Source organism: Rhineura floridana, chromosome 5 (assembly GCF_030035675.1).
Source record: "Rhineura floridana isolate rRhiFlo1 chromosome 5, rRhiFlo1.hap2, whole genome shotgun sequence".
NCBI classification, from domain to species: Eukaryota; Metazoa; Chordata; class Lepidosauria; order Squamata; family Rhineuridae; genus Rhineura; species Rhineura floridana.
The window spans coordinates 63,200,182-63,221,355 of NC_084484.1; the positions used below are offsets into that span (position 1 = coordinate 63,200,182).

Below are 21,174 nucleotides of genomic sequence, written 5' to 3' on the forward strand. Positions count from 1 at the left end.
AACTCTGAAAAGGCCTCATGCTGAGTTGTACATATTGGGAAAAACAGAAATTAGGCCTGAGTTACAGCTTAGGTATCCAGCCAGCCAGCTAGCTAACTGTAGTGTATACTGCAACATTTCTATTCCGTTAGGGCTGTTTTCATCCTCTGCCAATAAGTAATAAAGAAAAAGAAGAAGAAATAGCCACTATGATTGTGAGTATAGTGAGTGTATTAAAAGGGTAAAGGGTAGCCATTTTTTCAGATCACCTTAAGTTATCTATTTATTTCCCGTTTAGCAATAAGCACCCAATCCTGCTCTAAATGTAAATGTACTGCCTTCAAGTTGATTCCAACTTATGGCAACCCTATGGTTTTCATGAGGCTGAGAGGCAGTGACTGGCCCAAGGTCACCCAGTGAGCTTCATGGCTATGTGGGGATTTGAACCCTCATCTCCCAGGTCGTAGTCCAACACTTTAACCACTACACCACACTGGCTCTCCAATCCTGCTCTACTCACTATAATAACTGCAGAATAAACAAACCCAACAAACCCTTACTTCTTACTACAGACTTACTGCTGACTTGGCAGACATCACAACTGAAACTGAAAAGATCAAAGGAAAGTCCAAGGGGTTGTGTCTAACTGTAGCCCATAAATAATACCTACTCTTCAAGGTTCATGTTACCATACAGGCTATTTTTTTCTAGATCGCTTAAATAATTATAGGATGATTATGATCATGAAAAATCCACCCTGAGTCAGGGAAAGTCTTGCGTGAGGAGACCTTTGGGGGCTCTTCCAGATGACGCTCTATTTTATTCACTCAATTTTTTGGAGGGTCCTATTCTTAAATTGGTTCTGTTCTTAAAACAGGCTACCATTCTTTAAATGGAGATTGTCATTGTCTGTCATCTCACACATTAAAAAGAACACAATTTCCCAAAAAAATCCTGGAGGGGCAAAGCACAGCTCTAGGGAGGTGGTGCCCTATTCTTCCTCACTTAGGCTCCATCCACACCATACATTTGAAAGACATTTAAAGCCCATGGTGTCATGAGTCCTGTGGGTTGGCAATGGAGCAAAGAGGAGAAGGAAGAGGAGACAGATTTGGACCAATGGGAAAGGGCCAGTGATGTGCCCCTGGACACAGGTGAGCTTGAAGGCTCCCGCACTTCTGACAGAGACAGCTCTACCACTATAGCTCCAGTTAGTACCAGGGAGGCACTGCCCAATCCGGATGTCGTCTCTCCCCATTCCCTATGCCCCCTTTCTTGCTCACCCTGCCACCACCATACATTAGGCCCCCTCCTGAGGGGGATGTTGAGGAGGGAGTCCAGCTGCCATCATCTCAGACATGTAGGCAATGATGCCAACAATCTCAATGAGCCCTCACTGTCCTTCTGAGGAGGAGGACCCGTCTGTGTGCATGCTTTCCACAGTGACACTAAGCTAACGCAAGTGGGGTGCCTACCCATTCTTACTTAAGGTCAGTAAGGAGGTGTGTCTAGTTGCTGTAACTACATCTTAGTGCGCTGTAGTCATGTCTTGTTAATCCTCATAATGATGGTGAATCCTAGGTAACCTGCAAGCTGATTCGTGGAGCACTATGAACTGAAACCTCCTATTAAAACTACAAAAGAAAAGCACACCTCCACATTTGTGTCTGACTCCAGTGGGTTTGGAGAGGACACCTGGCTTCCTCCCCACAAAAGACTGGGAACTACAGTTTGTTAAGGGTGCTGAGAATTGTAGCTCTGTGAAGGGTAAACTACAGTTCCCAGGATTCTTTGGAGGAAGGCATGTGCTTTAAATGTATAGTGTGGATGGGATCTTAGACTGCTGCTGTTAGTGACTCTTGGAGCTCCTGTCTCTTGGTGGCAAAAGCATTTACCATCCTCTCCAAGTAGGGTTGCCAGGTTGAGGGCCTGAGGCTAATCCTGTATCTTTAGGAGAAGAGAAAGTCAGCCAAGTGCAGGTGTTCTTGCAACACTGTAATGGGAAAAACCACAAGGTGGAATTCTCCCTCCACAACTTTTAAAGATACAGAAGACCTCTTGGTTGGGCTCCTAAAGATACAGGATCAGTCTCAGGCCATGAGCCTGGCAACCCTATCTCCAAGTCTTCAGGTGTTCAAACTACCATCCTCTTCCTGAATCTCAAGGCTACATCTAGGAAATAACCCCATCCTGGAAATGCCTGCCACAATAGCCAGGGGATAGTCCTTTACAAGGCATGGCTCCATCTCCAGGACTACTGCTACTCGTGAAGACAGATTCAAGAGGAATTGGAAGAGCAAAGATATTTTCTCCTTCCAGTCCTCAGATTTTTTGACGGTGACTCTGCTTCTCAGATTTATTTCAAGACATTACTTGGCATTTCACTCCCTTTTCTAATAGGGGATTGGTTCCTTTTTTTCCTCACTGGCACACATGGAGTTGCTGTTTACATTTAACTATCCTCCATTGCTCCAAGATCCTTTTCCCAGTTAGTCAACATCAGATCCTATCCATATATTTGTGAGGCCATGATCTACTTTAGTTGTTGTTTCCCCATTGTGTGTTGCTTTGCATTTATTTACACTGAACACCATTTGCCATATGGTTGCCCATTCATCCAGTTGGGAGATATCCTTCTAAAAAACTTCACAGTATCCTTGGGCTTTCATCAACCCAAGTTTAGTGTCATCAACCAGAGCTTGGAAAAGTTACTTTTTTGAACTACAACTCCCATCAGCCCAATCCAGTGGCCATGCTGGCTGGGGCTCATGGGAGTTGTAGTTCAAAAAAGTAACTTTTCCAAGCTCTGTCATCAACAAACTTGGCTACCTCCCCACTCACCTTTATAAGGTGCTAAGTGCCTCCCGCACAGATGCTCATTGGCCCATGTAATCAAACGCTGAATGAGTGGCTATTGTTCCCACTGTCATAACTGTAGCATAATGCATCACTTTTATGTCCAGAGCAGTCAACTGTTATTACAGAGTTTGTTTCCCTAACATAGACTTACGATTTACTTTGGCAATATATGTTTCACTTTAATTAGTACAAAGGAATTATTTTTGTTTGTTCTGTGAGCATTTGGTTTAAATAAAAAGTCGATAAGGAAAACATTGGATACTGGAAAATATTTTTTAAAACCCCAAAAATACAGATACAGCAGAGCTGCTATAAAAGCAGATATTAGTTCTGAAACCTGCTGAGAGAATATCCCTTCTCAGCAATTGGCTACTGTAGCTTCTTAACTAAGCTTCTTTCCCATTCATTTTATTGCAGGAAGATATTAAATAAAACATTTATTGACTGAGTCAGAGAATGAATTTTTAAAAATGTATCATATGAAGCAGTTTCTGTTGACTCTGGTTTTCCTTACCTTCCTTGCATGGAGAGGGGGATGAAATCTTTCTCCGGGGTAATGCAAAAGTCAGGTTCTGGTGCATCATTTTGATAGGGCTTTTGTGGTTCTCCCTGAACAGCCATCATCTCCTTCAACAGTTTCAGCTCACTGAAATTATTGGAAATTGGTTCTGCTGAGACATCTGCAAGCAAGTCTACATGGTGTGGGACAGAGGCCTGGGTCAACTCCATATCTACTTTTCTAGAGATTGTGCAGTCATCTTTGTTGTCCAAGTACATAGCTCTGTTGCCTGATGAATTCTGGGTTGAAAAAAGAAATAGGAATTGATATGTACAAAAGTCTGTGACAAGTACAGACATCTAAAGTGTGCATCTGCATGAGACTGTAAGGCTACCATTGCCTTCCCGGAGCCAAGTGCAGTTGTACATTTGCATACACCCTAGTAAAGAGTCATGGTGTCATCTATTTTCTATCCATATGTCAGTTCTGTTCCAACTCTACTAAAATCAGTCATTGTCTATAATAGGGGAAATGACCTATATCCATAATTCCTTCAGGCTTCAGTAAAACTTGTCTTGGGCCAAGGCTTTCTTGAGATCGCAGGTCTAATAACAAAAGCTAAAACAGGACCACAAGAGTACCCATGTAGATAAGCCATGATATGCATGCATTGTGATTACCTCCATTTCATTTAATAATACTCCTTTGGGATATCAGTTTGGTTAAACTAACTAAAATGCACAACTGATGCATGTTAAGTAACATACTAATGTCTACAAGCCATGTGAATGACTAGATCTTCCATTTTCGTAGGCTGCATTGCCTTTGTATATATACATTGAAATGTACACTGGAAATCCATAAATAAAGTGTTACACTCAGTGGCATCACTAGGAGGTGCGGGGGGTGCGGACCACACCAGGTCACACCATCAGAGGGGGGTGACTCTCAGCTTTAATTTTAAAAAAATTAAGTTTCTAGGTGGTCTGGTTCCCGAGATATACATAAAAACGTCAGCCGTGCCCCAGTGGCGTCACTAGGGGGGTGCGGGGGGTGCGGACCACACCAGGTGACATCATCAGAGGGGGGTGATTCTCAGTTTTAATTTTAAAAAAATTAAGTTTCTAGGTGGTCCGGTTCTCGAGATATACATAAAAACGTCAGCCGCCCCCGTTAAATCTTTTTTTAAACTACTGTATAGCACTTGTAGCTTTAACCCTGCCCGTTCAGGATTGCAGCCAATCAGTGAAGTGTTTGGTTGACCTGTGGCAGTGTCTAGTAAACCTCATTGCAAGGCCAGAAAATGGTGGTCCCCCCCCCCGTTTATCTGAAAATCTCATAAATTGGGTAAGTATATACATTCCAGTTTTTTCCCCTCTTGTGTGTAGGAGTCAGATCCTGGGCAGTGTTTTCAAAACCTTCCCAATACTTGCTTTTGTGGGGGTAAAAGCATTGCTAACCCCATATCTCCAGAGTAAATCCCATTGAATTCAATAGGATTTACTTTTGAGTAGACATGGTTATGAATGTGCTGAAAATCAATGGGACTTTGGAGTGAATGTAAAAAAGAATTGTGTTTGTGTTCTTTCTGCCCCCCCCTCCAGTCCTATTTTAAAGCAAGTAGGCAGGGCTTACTTAGGTATTACAGTTTTTATTCTGTAGGAAACTAATACTGATTTTTTAAAAACTAATACTGATTTTTCTGCAATGACCAACTGGTTCACCAATAAACTATTATATGGGCTGTACGTATTTATACATCTGCAGTGTGTGTGTGTAGTCTTTCCAACAACCCTGTGAGGTAGGGTTGGAAACCAAGGCAGCTCACAACAAGAAATAAAGCCATTTAAAATCCAATAACCATAAAGCAAGAATAAACAGTTGGAAAACAGCCTAAAGAGGCATGATTCTGAATTTTGGGTTGGGTGAATGAAGTTTATTTATTTATTATTTGATTTATATCCCGCCCTTCCTCCCAGTAGGAGCCCAGGGCGGCAAACAAAAGCACTAAAAGCACTTTAAAACATCATAAAAACAGACTTTAAAATGTATTAAAACATCTTTGAAAATAATTTTTAAAAGCTTTAAAAAAATTTTTTTAAAAAAATAAGAAAAGGCTTAAAAACATATTAAAAAGCAATTCCAACAAAGACTCAGACTTGGATAAGGTCTCAACTTAAAAGAACAAGTTGAAAGAACAAGTTCCTTATCACTTGAGGCTGTAGTTGTCTGCACACTTCCCAGTTTGAGTAAGCCCCACTGAATACATTGGGACTTGCTTCTGCGTAAACAAACATTGGATTGCACTATAAATATATTTAAAGATTGTGTAATTCATAAACATATTTGATAGTCATGTTTATATAAATATTTCTTCATACTGTGTCCCAATAAGTATTTGATTTCACACTATGGTTGTAGATGATTTTTTCCTCTACATTTTAAGTGTGCCCTTCTTCCTGGGGGTGGTCATGGTTCTCCGTTGTTTTCATCCTGAGGGGAGGATAGGCTGAGAGATGGTGAGTAGCACATTTAAGGTCTCTTCACCTCCCCCCTCCCTTTTTTATTTGTATTTATTTTATATTTCTCCAATATCTTCCCCTGGCTGTTTTTATGTATTTTAAATATTTTTAGATTAAGTAAATAGGAAATCATAATTGTGAACCTCCCTAAAAGCAATTTACCTATCCTTATGTTTTGGCAAAGTGATGGTGTGAAGGCATGCTGGTAGAACAAGAGACCATGTTTGAGGCATGTTATAAGGTGTTTGAGGACTTTGTCACACATTACTTTTTGAGACCTGTAGATTCATGTTGGAAAGAACACATGCACATATTGAATGGTGGCTTGGGTGCTGTTTTTTCGGTCTACGCTGCATGCGTAGGGAAGGTGATACATCATCTGGCAGCTAGCTTCATAACGTGAGAATGAAAAACATTTGGATCACCATTCACTTGTTTACTTTTCTCACTATTGAGACCACTTCATATATTACTTTTTCATACACATAAATTTAATCTTTGTATAGGAAAAAGTATTTTGTAAAATATGAAGGACAGTGGCTGCCCAGTCAGTATAACCACTGTACAAGATCTACTCAGCCACTGTAATTACCTTTTTGTTTTGAGTGCCCTTTTGTCTGGGTCTTGGTTCAGGTGTGTATCCAATTTTGATGTGCTTATGGAAGGGGTGTGCAAGTAGTGCCCCCCCCCAAGTGTGGAGGCTTGGACAAACATTGTGTTATGGAAAACCAAAGTCTGTGTGAAAGTACATATTTGGGAATGCCATCAGTGTAATACTAAACACACTTAATAAATAAAATATCGAACTTGCATGTCACAAAATATATTACAGTCATGTCCATAAGCACCAGGAGGGTAGTCGCCCAGGGGATCTTAGTCCCTCTGCTTTTTTGGGAGCAGAGTCCCTATGTCTCCAAGCATCCTACAGTCAGCATGAAAAGGGAGTGTGTTAGTCACTGAGAAGAGTCTTCTAATATGCTTCCTTGTCTTTTCTGCAGATTGGAGCCAATCAGAGTGAAAGGAGGTGAGTCACCCACTGAGAAGACTCTTCTCAGTTGCTAACGCTCTCCACTTTCATGCTGATTGGCTCCTAGAGATGTTTGCTGTTGTGAGAGAATGCATTAACAAAGATCTCATTCTTAATCCAGCAGCAAAAAAGGGTGTACGTGGCTGTAACTATCATGAAGGGACCCTGCAGCTCTGAATCTTCTACTAAACAACTGATAAATACCTGTGTAACTTTGTGTCTGGAGACTTATTAAGAATCACTTTCCATAATTGTAAGGAGGTGTGTCCACACGCATGCATCCCAGGCACGTAAATGAGGGGAGAGAGCAGCATAGGGACATAAGCAGGTGTCTTATTCCAGGGATTCCCAAACCTTTCTTCTACATAGACCACTTGAAAATTGCTGAGGGTCTGAAAGTATCTGAAAATTTACTATGGGCATATGCAAGATAATTAACTCCCATTAGTAATAAGAGCAAGAATTTGAGCTGTGCATATGATATTGTAATTTAAAGGTGTAATTTTAATTTTGCTAGTTGTTTATGTCACTACTATTGCCATTACATTCAGTGATATATGGGAATTACGATTTATCAGTAACATTAGTACAAAAAACATTACTAAGGATTCTGTACGGTCTGATATGGGAGGAGGTCCATGGGGGTGACACCACGAGTTACCACACCGGGTGACACCAACCCTAGCGATGCCACTGGTTACACTATAAAACCCAAACACTGCATTTACATAACATCAAAAAGGTCCTTATGCTGTCATCAGGAGGGAGTTGCCCAATTCTGAGATATCAAGAACTGCTTCTAGAATTGAATTCCCACCTTTGTCTTGGATGTGAAGACCAGTCTGTATGTGTCATGCGATCGCCTCCTTCCTCAAGCAAGGTAGAGCTCAACTAAACCTATGCAAATGGATAATGCAAGTTGGTGGTCACAAAGCTTGCAGTTGCAACCATTTTCTACCCAACCTCATGGGGCGCAACAGAGATTTACTATATGCCAAGTGCAGAGCAGTATGTCAATGGAACCAATTACCTAGGGAGGTGGTGGGCTTTCCAACACTGGAGGCATTCAAGAGGCAGCTGGACAGCCACCTGTCAGATATGCTTTAAACTGGATCCCTGCATTGCGCAGAGGGTTGGACTCAATGGCCTTATAGGCCCCTTCCAACTGTTTGCATCTGCCTTGCATACAGAAGGTCCCAGGGTCAATCCCCAGCATCTCCAGCAGTTAGGGTTCAGAGAGATTGCTGCCGGATATTCTGGAGAGGCCAATCAGTGTAGGCAATACTAAGCTAAATGGCTGACTCGGTATAAAGCAACTTTCTATGTTCCTGTGTCTTGGTTCTGGCCAAATCTGGCTTCTTTGGTACAAAAATAATGCACATCGAATGTTTTGGCAGCTGCACCCTGATTATAAGGACGCCTCCAGTTCCTTCTCAGGCTATACTTTTGTAAACAATCAGATGTTAGCAACGGCTATATAAATATATGGTGGAGGGGATTCTCCTCCACTCTTGTCTCCGACCAAATAGATTTTGCAAGGTTTGACCATGCTTGAAAAACCTTCAGAACCTGTTTGGCCAGATAGGCTAGTGGAACAAAACAAATGAATGTGCAAATGCTGGCCAATTATGGCTTTATCATGCCACATACAACTCTCTGAGGGGGAAACAGAATGCAACCGCCTAGTCCTACTTCATAGTCCAATCTTATGAATAGTGATAATCAACCTGGGGCCCTCCAGTCATTGTTGGACTACAACTCCCAGCAGCCCCAGCCAGCATAGCTAATTGTCAGGAATGATGGGAGTTGTAGTCTAACTTCATCTGGTGGGCACCATGTTAGCTACTCCTGGTATGTATGTTCATTCAGGACCAAAGATAATATTACAGGGCATGTGTGCCTGCTGTCAATCTCTACCTCCCCCATGGTAGCATATAGCAGAAGCAAAGAGAACACTACATCCAGCATTTCCTTGATCAACTCCAACAGGTCAACAACATCCACACATTCCTCACAACATAGGCCAGAAGTTCATGGGACTTCCTTCCAGGAAAGCATGCATAGTAGTGAAGGGTTAACATCACTTGTGAAAATGCCATAAGAAAGCTCCCAGTTCACATAGAATCTGGCAAAAGAATAATAGAATCATAGAATAGTAGAGTTGGAAGGGGCCTATAAGGCCATCAAGTCCAACCCCCTGTGCAATGCAGGAATCTAAATCAAAGCATTTGGAGTGAAGGAGTAAAAATGGAGTAAAAGAAAGGCACCTTCACTGAAGGTGCCTTAGAGGTGAGTGGGACCCCTTTTCTTTAAGGACACTCCTGTACACAGTGAGGGAGGTTGGACATGTGGATTATACAGTCAGTGCTGGCCCTATGTGTCAGCAGGCCTTGATAATTATCAGGATTGACACAACCTTGCAGATCTTGGTTGAATCAGTGTCCCCTCTCCTTGAAACTAGAGAGTATGGATATATGTGCGTATGTATTTCTTTTGTCTCTTTCACACTATAATGTGTGAGAAATATTGGGAACAGATTGGTTAAAGAGGAGTTGTGTTGCTTGAGAAATATGTGTGTGCCTGTTGGTATATCCAAGGGCACACACAATGCTTAACAGATGTGCACGAGTGGGCGAGTAAACTGATTGCCACAGCTAAGTAGTATTTTATTAAGCTTGTCCATTTTACAAGGCAGCATTAAATACACATTTAAGCAATGCTTCACAGAAAAGATCTCTAGCTGTTGTTTGTTGTTATGTGCCTTCCAGTCAACTACTACTTATGGTGACCCTATGAATCAGCGACCTCCAACAGCATCTGTCAGGAACCACCCTGTTCAGATCTTGTAAGTTCAGGTCTGTGGCTTCCTTTATGGAATCAATCCATCTCTTATTTGGCCTTCCTCTTTTTCTACTCCCTTCTGTTTTCCCCAGCATTATTGTCTGTGCTAGTGAATCATGTCTTCTCATTATGTGTCCAAAGTATGATAACCTCAGTTTTATCATTTTAGCTTCTAGTGATAGTTCTGGTTTAATTCGTTCTAACACCCAATTATTGGTCTTTTTCTCAGTCCATGGTATGTGCAAAGCTCTCCTCCAACATCACATTTCAAAGGAGTTTATTTTTCTCTTATCTGCTTTTTTCACTGTCCAACTTTCACATCCATACACAGAGATCAGGAATACCATGGTCTGAATAATCCTGACTTTAGTGTTCAGTGATACATCTTTGCATTTGAGGACTTTTTCTAGTTCTCTCATAGCTGCCCTCCCCAGTCCTAGCCTTCTTCTGATTTCTTGACTATTGTCTCCATTTTGGTTAATGACTGTGCCAAGGTATTGATAGTCCTTGACAAGTTCAGTGTCCTCATTGTCAACTTTAAAGTTACATAAATCTTCTGTTGTCATTACTTTAGTCTTCTTGACGTTCAGCTGTAGTCCTGCTTTTGTGCTTTCCCCTTTAACTTTCATCAGCATTCGTTTCAAATCGTTACTGGTTTCTGCTAGTAGTATGGTTTTGTCTGCATATCTTAAATTATTGATATTTCTCCCTCCAATTTTCACACCTTCTTCATCTTGGTCCAATCCCACTTTCTGTGGGATATGTTCTGTGTACAGATGAAATAAATAGAGTGATAAAATACACCCCTGTCTCACACCCTTTCCAATTGGGAACCAATTGGTTTCTTTGATTTTATTAAGTTTGTCCATTTTACAAGGCAGTATTAAATACACATTTAAGCAATGATTCACAGAAAAGATCTCTAGGTACAGTGGTACTCTGAAAGGCATGAAATGCTATAAATTTGGAATTGTGATCTTTTTCACCCACCTCTCAGCGTGTCGTCATTAATGTCATCATACACTGTAGCAATGTGATTTAAAAAATAAAAGGCAAAAACAAACAAGTATGCACTGACGTCTTTGTTGGCATGAGGCCTAGTAGTTTTCCATCAAGTCTGAAAGTTTTGAAAGTAAAGAGGAGTTATGTCTTTGCCAGTCTGGGAACGGACAGTGAAGGCCGTTGTTATGGTAACCATCAAGATATAGACTGGGAAAGTGCTAACAGAGTCTGTGAGTTGTTGTTCTTCTGCATCAAGCCTCTGACCTGAGAGGCTGTCTTACTTTTGCTTTTGAAGAGAAATGTGCTGTAGAGCTAGAGGGGGGAAGGAAACTGCTGAAAAGCCTTAATGTCTTTAAATAAAGACTCTTAACATGCTCTAATGCTCTGAAGAAGTTTCTTGCTCAACTTAACTCCAACGTAATGTATGCTGTTTCACGCAACAACGCACACACACCAACAGTCTTGTGGCAAATATGCAGAGATTTTTTAAAACCTTTTTATATATATAAAGGGTGTGTGCTTGTGCAAAATAGGTACAATGATAGCATTTACAGTGCAATCCCATGCATGGTTAATCACTGTGTTCAGTGGTGCTTACTCCTAGGGTAAGTATGTATGAAACTGTAGCTTTATGGGCTGGTCATAGTGCTTTTACACAGTAGCATCGCAAATGACAGATTCCTACTCTGAAAAGTTGACAATTTACATTTTAGATGGGATGGGAGGAAAGGGAAAAGATGTATAAGTGCTTAGGTTAACAGACGGTTTTTGCCTTTAAGTGACAAGGGGGCATTTCCACCCACTCCAAGATGTGGACACTTCTGGGATAGTACTTATAACAAGCAGTACATACAGTATCCCTGATGTATCTGCTGATTTCAGCTTTGGGTGCACTTTTTGGATTGACTTTGAACTTTGCTTTACATGATTGGGTTGAGAGATCTTATATTGTGTGGGGACCTGTAGGCTGAACCTTATAAAGGTATGTGGAAACAAGACCATATCTTGCTGGTAGAAAACATATTTTGCATACATGCACAATGTAAGTGTGAGAGGTTACCTGGGAGATGGTAATTACACTATATATGTTAGGTCAGGTGTGGGGAACCTTTGGCCCTCCAGCTGTTACTTAACTACAACTCCCCACATCCCTGGCCATTGGCCATGCTTGCTGGGGCTGATAGGAGCCGTAGTTCAGCAACTTCTGGAGGACCAAAGATTCCCCACACCTGCATTACCTGGCTAGTAATATTTCATTTTGTGCATTTCTCCTCTGAACAGGGTATGTGGCAATCAGTGGGAAAAGGTGCCTTTCATTTGGTATTAGGGACCTCTGGAAACAAATTGGCTTGGTTGTGTTCAGGGGAGGAACAAATTGAAGCAGGGTGTGGCAACAGAGATCACCCACATGACAAACTGCCCTCCAAAAATAATGCACTAAGAAGCTTCCACACCGGCAGTGACTGCAGACGTTATTTTTACTCATCAGATTTTCTGCAGTAAGGGAAAATCTGGATTCACCTTTTTTTAAAAAAAGCCTGGGCTTGTGTTTTGACATTGTGGGCATGAGCAGTGATTCCACAATAAACTACCTTCTAGAATCACCCCTAGGGTCCAAGGACAAATGCAAATAAGTCCTAAAAATCATCACCATAAAAACAACACATTAAATGAAGGAGGGGACTCTGTCCCTGGATTGGGCTGGATTGGGCTAGTGTCACAGTTGTTATCAATTCTTTGTATACAGTAATAATAGTTTAGTGTGTCTAAAAACACAGCAATAAAGCTGAAGAGAAACAATAGAGAGAGTTCCCTGGCACCCCATGCAACATGAGATCAAACTTCCCCTCGGCTTTCTTTCCACAAGATAGGCAATAGGAATATCTCCCCAGGATGGAGTGTTCATATTTATTGCTTGAGCTACTCAAAGAATACACCCTGCTCCAATTAAGATATGGAAGAAGATTATGGGGGATCAGAGAGACACAGCAGGCCTAATCACAGAAATAATCTTCTTCCCACCCACGATCCAAATGTATAACCAGATTTTGTTCCTGTTTTGAATCTTTGAAAGCATTTTACATTATAAAGAAAAAGTAATATTTTATTACTTCCCATGCAGAATATAATTTGTCTTACAAAAAGTAACAGACTATCTGAAGACACGTTACACATTTAGGTTATTAACATTGCCATCTGCTACTGCTGCCATAGTGTGCTATGAAGGTGTACAAAATGCAGAAAAGGCATGGCCTCTCTGTCCAGTGGGCATATTAACCTGGATAGCCAACAAAAAAAAAAAGCTGGTGGGTCACTGTCACAACCCACAACTGAGTCGCAGTCTTAGCCAAGATGGATCACATTGCCTGTGCTACAACCATCTATTGGGGAGGGAAGGGGGGAAATCACATGGGCGGGCAGGTGGGCTAGACAGAACACTAACCAAGATAAAGTACATTAAACATCTATACTCTGATCCAGTGTAATTTAACCATGTTGTGCAGTTGGTTTTTATGTTTTGTAAACTGCTTAGAAGCCATCTTGCTATTAAGTGATATGCAAATTAAATCAACAATAAGGGAATGCATGCAAAGCAGCATCGTCTAGAGCTACACTGCACATGAATGGACCTTCTTTAAAAGCTAAAACCCCATCAAGCACCTGCTAGCATGGAAGCAGGGAGCAGAAGGGACTGAACACAAACCCTATTCGCCTTCTGCTCATCCAATAGTTAGGACTTTCTCGCTTTTAGAAGCAGCTCTGACTGATGGAACAGAGTGGAATTGCATTTGCAATATCTATGTTCTACATTCAGCCAGGAAAACGCGTGTGTAGGACCCAGTGCGCCTGTGGGGCTAGAGCATGGATGAGGAACCTGTGGCCTTCCAGATACTGCTGGAGCCCAACTCCCATCATTCCGGACCATTGGCCAGGCTGGCTGGGAATAATGGGAAGGCCAAAACAAAAGTGTGAAGCATTCACTGGAGGGAGAAAAGTAAGAGGTCAAAAAACCCAACGCGTTTCAGCTTGTGGATTCAAGCCTTCATCAGGGGAGAAATTAACTCTTCAACAACATATAGAGACCAACTTTCACTGTTGTTTTCCTTATAGCTGTTAGAAGGGGACAAATGTCTTTGCTCTACACACACATGCTAAGAGTTAATTTCTCCCCTGATGAAGGCTTGAATCCACAAGCTGAAACGCGTTGGGTTCTTGCATTTCCAAAAGGAACTTTTTTTACAAAGGAATTTTTTTACTATAGTGCCTTGGTGCACAGAATAAAGTTTCATCCCTTGAGCATTCTGGTTTTTTGACCTCTTACTTTTCTCCCTGGGAATAATGGGAGTTGTAGTCCAACAATATCTCAAGGGCCACAAGTTCCCCATGCCTGGTTTGAATCAATGATCAGCTATGACACTTACTGGGTGACTGAGCCACTCTTTTTAGATGGTAATGTAGATGTGAAGGACCACCAGGGACTGCCCCACCGCCCCCTTGGCTTCAGTCCTGTGTGGATGTAGAATCAGGTCCCCTGTCAACTGAACTGGCTGAGGAAAAAAGGGCTGGGAGACAACCCAAATGAGGAACAGCTGGGGAGAAACTCAGCAGCGGGTAGGAAGCCTGCAGAAGCCCATATAAGAGGAAGCCTGAATGAAGCTGAGGAGGGTCTTCAGCCTGAGAGGGAGAAGGGACTGCCAGAGACCATGAAGGGCTGGAAGGCTACAGGACAAGGGGGGAGGCCTCAGCCTAGCCCCCCCCCAGGGACAGGACCCTCACTGGGGAAATGTGGGGTGATGTAACTGCCTGTCCCCAATAAAGTATAAGAAGCCAAGCTGTCCTGGGGGTTGTGATTTTTTTCCATGGCAAGAGGGAGACCCACCCCATGGAAACTGGGCCTTTTGATGTTCCCCTACCCATGGATTCCTTCAAAATGTGGCTGAATGGGGCCATGGACCTCTTCCCTTAAGTCCTACCCTGAGTGCATCACTGAGCTCTCCCGCCCAACATCATGGATTAGGGGAAATAGCTTCCAGATCAAGTATGTTAACTTATTGCCAGATAGACCAGGCCCCTGCCATTTCTTCTTCTAGAAGTTAACCACTGCCAAAATATAAGATCAGCACCAGTTCCCTCTCACCCATTTTTTACGCTTTAAGGCTTCTCAGAGAACAATACAAAGAAGCAATGGCTTTTAAAAACTGTCTAGCAGCTACCCAGCAGCCTTTCAAGCTGAGAACCAAGCTTTCCAAAACACATCTCAGAAAAAATGTGTTATTGTACCCAGAGTGACATCTCCAGATTATTGTTATTCAGCGATGTCAATCTTTCTTATGTCTAACTTGATAAACGGCAGGTTTTTCAAGTTTGCAGTTCTGCACCAGCATACTAAAGAATAACAAAGGTGCACATTGCACATCTCCAGCCCTATATACAGTAGTGTAGCGGCAAATTCAGAAGTGCAGGGTCCCTTCATGTCTGTCACACCATGCTTTTTTTGCTGCTGGGCTAAGAATGGGATCCTTTTTAAACCTTCTCCCACAACAACAGATATCTCTAGGAGCCAATCAGTATGAAAGAGGAGTGTTTTAGCTGCTGAGAAGAGTCTTCTCAGTGGCTGACTCACTTCCTTTCACTCTGATTGGCTCCAATCAGCAGGAAAGGACAAGGAAGCATGTTAGAAGATTCTTCTCAGTGACTAACACACTCCCCTTTCATGTTGATTGTCTCATAGGATGCTAGAGACATAGGGACCCTGCTGAGACCCTGCTCTGAAAAAAGTAAGGGGTCTAATTCCCCCTGAGACTCTGAATGACTACACCCCTGCCTATATAGCCTAAATTTCCTTTGTAGAACACAGGAGCTGTCTTGTACCGACTGTCAGATGACTGGTCCATCCAGCTCAGTAATGTCTATACTGACGGGCAGTGGCTCTCAGGGTTTCAGATAGGGGGTTCTCCCAGCTGTATCTGGAGATGCCAGGAATCGAACCTAGGACCTTCTGCATGCAAAGCAGATGCTTTGCTACTGAGCTACAGCGCTTCCCTTTTCAAAGAAGAGTCATTGGTAGCTAGACATCTTATCCCCAAAAGATTCCATCCACAGAGGGATTTGCCATCTTTTCCATGGGTCATCTTGTCATATGCTGATGGAACCAATGTGCTATTCCACTGACAATACGGTGTTTCCATTCTGAATTTTAAAGGCATAGATGTTGTATCTTACTGAACAATTTAAATTGTCTTACCTAGTTGTCATTATCATGTCTCACACACTCTGACAAGATTTCCCTTTTTGTTAGATTAACTTTAAGTCCTGTCCCTTGCCCACAGTTCTTTAAGATTTTCTCATGGTTCTTGGCTGACTCCTTGCTATCTGTTAGGAAAATCAGTGTTCATGGCATATCCACACCACAGACATACATGCTTACATATGTGTGGGCCATGATAAAGTGGATATACACTATGTGTTGCATATAAAGAGTAAAGTGGATAGAGCAGAAGGGGACAAATGTCTTTGCTCTACACACACATGAGTTAGTGGGAAGGGGAGTCAGCCAAAGAGGAAAGATGCCCTTTGCTCGCTTCCCTGCAACCACGCAGCAATTCCACCTCCTTCCTCACCCACCAGACTTCCCCTTCCCAACTCGCACTGTAAGAAAAGCAACTCTTTGGCCTGGTTAGCACCACATGCTAAGCCAAACTTTGGTTTAGTGAGACCACACAAATGTCCAGGCTTCCAGAGTGGAGCTCACAACTGCACTGCGCCTCCCTGGTCCTTTCTGCTGCTGAGCTGCACTGAGCTTTGGCTTTCGTATATCATCTGAACCAGGCCTTGGCATTTTTAAATGGTATTTTAAAGTGCCTCAAGGCAGTGGTGGTGCAGGCACTCTCTGGGCAATTTCACCACAGCACCTCACTCTGAGGAAGGACCCCTGCCTGAGATCAAAGCTGGGATCATCTGCACCACCACAGCCAATGCAAACGGGGGGCAGGGGCAAGGGAGATGTGGCAGTAGTGGGTGGACAGGAAGGAGGGAGCGGCAGGCAGGGAACACTGTCAGCTGTCTGGCTAACTGCAGCAGGCGCTCCTCTCCATCTGCACCCTACGGGAGTGGTGGTTAGCATAGCTGCATTATATGATGTTTCTATGGCTATTCTTTAATGTGATAGTTTACAGTATTTATATGCCAGCAGGGCAGTTTGCAAGTTAAACATATTAACATTCAAAACACAGTAAACCACATAGCAACCTACCCACCTTGCCCAAAAAAAACCCAGCAGGGCAGTCAGCAAGATTTACAAAATGCTTAAAATACTTTAAAAGCCTGGGAGAATAGAAGTAGTTTCACTTGACGCCAATATTTGCTCCCTGTAAATCTCCCAGAAGAGGGCATCCTGTTCTTGGGGAAGCCATTCCAGATTTTTGTTCATTTCACTTTACTGTGGGGAAACATAAGATCACAAGAATGTTGCCCTATGCTGGTATAAAGGCTGCTGGCATCGCAGGACTAGAAGACTGTTCAGCCTGGCACCATCCTTGAGTGGGCAGGAGGCTTTATACATCTGGGTTTTCCTTCTTCATGTCAAGGTATTGTTTTTAAGCTCATGAGCGGAGAACAGAGCCTTACATGCTCCTGATATCCAGTGCCAGAGGAGGAGTTGCATTCCAGCTGAGTTTAAAAGCTTCTTTTCTTTGTAATAGTCATTTTAAAGGAAGTATGGAATTCTTTCTTCATCGCTTCTGTACTGGAGGAAACAAAGAATAAGCTGGAAGAGATTCTGGGCAAAGTTGCTAAGCTCAGCCGAACTGCACAGTATGATTGCCAAATGTATTTCCCAAACAGTAGGAGTGAGCGGTGACAGGCAGGAAAATGATCTTGCTACAGAACTGGAATAAAAGATAACAGCTAATCACCGCCATCAGAACATGACATTAAGTTACATGGATGTTCTGCGTTAAGTGCCTGCAGGAGGAAGAGACCATCGCCCAAGGGAAGGAGAGGCCGCTGCTGCTGCTGTGGGACCACCACCTCCACCACCCTTCCCTGAGGGACTTCTGCCTGGCAGGACCAGGCCCCAGGTACCCAGCCAGCCAGGACTGATTCTTACCACCTGTCCCTCTCTGGAGGGATACATAAGCCGGCTGGCTGAGGTGGCCTGGGAGACCCAGTGCCTGCAGGAGGAAGAGACCATCGCCCAAGGGAAGGAGAGGTTGCTGCTCTTGCTGCTTTCTTTCTGGGTGCTTATATGAATGCATGTTGTGAGTGAGTGTGTATTTTATGTATTTGAGTTTTTGTATTTTTCTTTTTGTATTTATAGTTTATAATGTGCCTGGGGAAGAGATCTTTCCATCTAGCGGGGAGACATGAGGGGGCCCCAATTGCTGTAGTGACGGGCAGAGGGAGGTATGGTGTTATGAGAAGGACGTGCCAGGTAAGGGGAACGCGGCCCAGACATGTTGTGGCTGTGCCTTGTTCCGGTCCTTCTCATACCCGCAGGGTTGTTGGTTGTCCTCTCAGCCAACTCTCAGATCTCCAGCTGCTGCTTTTTAATGCCAGATCGCTTCATAATAAACCCCCCCTCGTCCATGATTTGATTATGGACGAGGCAGCCGATCTGGCATGCATAACCGAGACCTGGGTGGGCGAACAGGGAGGAGTTAGTCTCTCCCAGATCTGCCCACCGGGGTATTTGGTTCAGCATCATGGTAGATCTGAGGGTCGGGGAGGTGGGGTTGCTGTGGTCTATAAGAGTTCCATCTCACTCACCAAGCACCATGTCCATACAACTACTGGTCTGGAATGTTTGCACCTTGTGTTGAGCCAGAGGGACAGACTAGGAATCCTTTTGGTGTACCGCCCACCTTGCTGTCCAGTGGCTTCCTTAACTGAGTTGACGGAAGTGGTCTCGGAGGTATTGTTGAGATCCCCTAGACTATTAGTACTGGGGGATGTCAACATTCATGCCGAGGCTACTTTGTCTGGGGCAGCTCAGGACTTCATGGACTCCATGACAACCATGGGGCTGTCCCAATATGTTAGTGGCCCAACACATATATCGGGGCATACACTCTACCTTATTTTTGTTACTGGACATGGGGATAGTGATCTGGATGTGGGGAGTTTTACATCTCTCCCTTTGTCATGGACAGATCACTGCTTGCTGAAGTTTAGACTTTCAGCGACCTTTTCCCTCCGCAAGGGTGGGGGACCTATTAAATTGGTCCGCCCCCGGAGACTAATGAATCCTGAAGGTTTTCAAAGGGCTCTGGGGGATTTTCCGGCTGATAGGACCGGCGCTCCTGTTGAAGCCCTGGTTAATCTGTGGAATGCGGAGATGGCCCGGGCTGTCGACACGATCGCTCCTGCGCGCCCTCTCCTTTGCAGAGCTCATTCAGCTCCTTGGTATACTCCAGAGTTGAGGGCGATGAAGCAAGATAGGAGGCGGCTTGAGCGGAGATGGAGACGAACTCCTGATGAATGCAACTATACGCTGGTTTGTGCTTTCACCAAGCGGTATATAGGAGCGGTGAGGGCGGCGAAAAAACAATATTTCGCCGCCACTATTAAGGCATCTCTCTCCTGCCCGGCGGAGCTTTTTAGAGTTGTCCGAGGGCTACTCCATCTAGGCCTTCAGGACACTGTAGATACTTCGGTGGCCCGCTGCAATGAGTTTGCTGAGCACTTCCAGCATAAGATCTTACGCATTCGTCGGGACCTAGACTCTCATTTTATAGCAGTTAACCCTAGTGAGGTGTCTGGTGCACAGTCTTATCATGTTTTGTTGGATGAGTTTCAGTCGGTTCAGTTCGAGGATGTGGACAAGGTGCTTGGACAGGTACGTGCAACCACTTTGGTACTAGATCCTTGCCCCTCTTGGCTAATAAAAACTGGCAAGGAGGGAACAGTTGGCTGTGCCAGGGAAGTGATAAATGCCTCCTTGCGAGAGGGAGTGGTCCCTGGCTGTCTGAAGGAGGCAGCAGTGAGACCACTCCTGAAAAAGCCTTCCCTGGACCCAGAGGATTTCAGCAGCTACAGACCAGTGGCAAATGTTCCATATCTCGGCAAGATCTTGGAACGAGTGGTTGCTGACCAGCTCCAGGCGCTATTGGATGAAACCGATTATCTAGATCCATTTCAATCGGGTTTCAGGCCCGGTTTCGGCACTGAGACGGCCTTGGTCGCCCTGTTTGATGATCTATGTCGGGAGAGAGACAGAGGGAGTGTAACTCTGTTGATTCTCCTTGATCTCTCAGCGGCGTTTGATACCATCGACCATGGTATCCTTCTGGAGAGGCTTGCGGAGTTGGGAGTTGGAGGCACTGCGTGGCAGTGGTTCCGCTCCTACTTGGCGGGCCGTCTCCAGAAGATAGTGCTTGGGGAACATTGCTCGACACCGTGGGTACTCCAATGTGGGGTCCCGCAGGGTTCGGTTTTGTCTCCCATGCTTTTTAACATCTATATGAAGCCGTTGGGTGCGGTCATCAGGAGTTTTGGAGTGCGTTGTCACCAGTACGCTGATGACACGCAGCTCTACTTCTCCTTTTCATCTTCCTCAGGTGAGGTGGTCAATGTGCTGAACCGTTGCGGACGCGACAATGGACTGGATGAGAACTAACAAACTGAGACTCAATCCTGATAAGACTGAGATGCTGTTGGTGGATGGTTTTTCCAATCAGATGGTGGATACATATCCTGTCCTGGATGGGGTTACACTCCCCCTAAAGGAACAGGTTCATAGTCTGGGAGTCGTTCTAGACTCTTCCCTGTCACTTGAGGATCATGTAGCCTCTGTGGCACGGAATGCGTTCTACCAACTTCGATTGGTAGCCCAGCTACGTCCCTACCTGAGTAAGGAGGATCTTACAGCAGTAGTACATGCTCTGGTAACCTCACGTTTGGATTACTGTAATGCGCTCTACGTAGGGCTACCTTTGAAGACGGTTCGGAAGCTACAGCTGGTGCAAAATGCGGCGGCCAGACTGCTAACAAGAACGAAGCGGTCTGACCATATAACACCTGTTTTGGCCCGCTTGCACTGGCTTCCAATACGCTTCCAGGCCAAATTCAAAGTGTTGGTATTAACCTATAAAGCCTTATACGGCGCGGGACCTCAATATCTGTCGGAACGCCTCTCCCGCTATGAACCGGCTCGTACACTACGGTCTGCTACGAAGGCCGTCCTCCGGGTCCCGACTCATAGGGAGGCCCGGAGGGCAGTGACAAGATCAAGGGCCTTCTCAGTGGTGGCCCCCGAACTATGGAATAGTCTCCCCGAGGAGGTTCACCTGGCGCCGACACTATCATCCTTTCGGCGCCAGGTTAAAACCTTTCTCTACTCCGAGGCGTTTTAATTTTTTGTTAATGATTGTAATGTTTGTAATTTGATTTTAGCCTTTGCTGTTCTTAGACTGTGAAATTTGATTTTAGACTGATGTTTTGTATTA

At 44.0% G+C, this 21,174-nt stretch overlaps 1 protein-coding gene across 1 annotated transcript in view; it reads right to left on the reverse strand.

Annotated features, from left to right (window-relative positions):
- The window catches only part of OCA2 (OCA2 melanosomal transmembrane protein), a 297,850-nt gene that overhangs the window by 248,921 nt on the left and 27,755 nt on the right, over positions 1 to 21,174 (reverse strand). The window contains exons 2-3 of the mRNA XM_061629684.1: positions 7,704 to 7,783; positions 3,353 to 3,636 (exon numbers count right to left, since the gene is read on the reverse strand). Coding sequence (XP_061485668.1) covers positions 3,353 to 3,615 — 263 coding nt within the window. The 5' untranslated portion in view covers positions 3,616 to 3,636; positions 7,704 to 7,783. The remainder of the gene's footprint in view (positions 1 to 3,352; positions 3,637 to 7,703; positions 7,784 to 21,174) is intronic.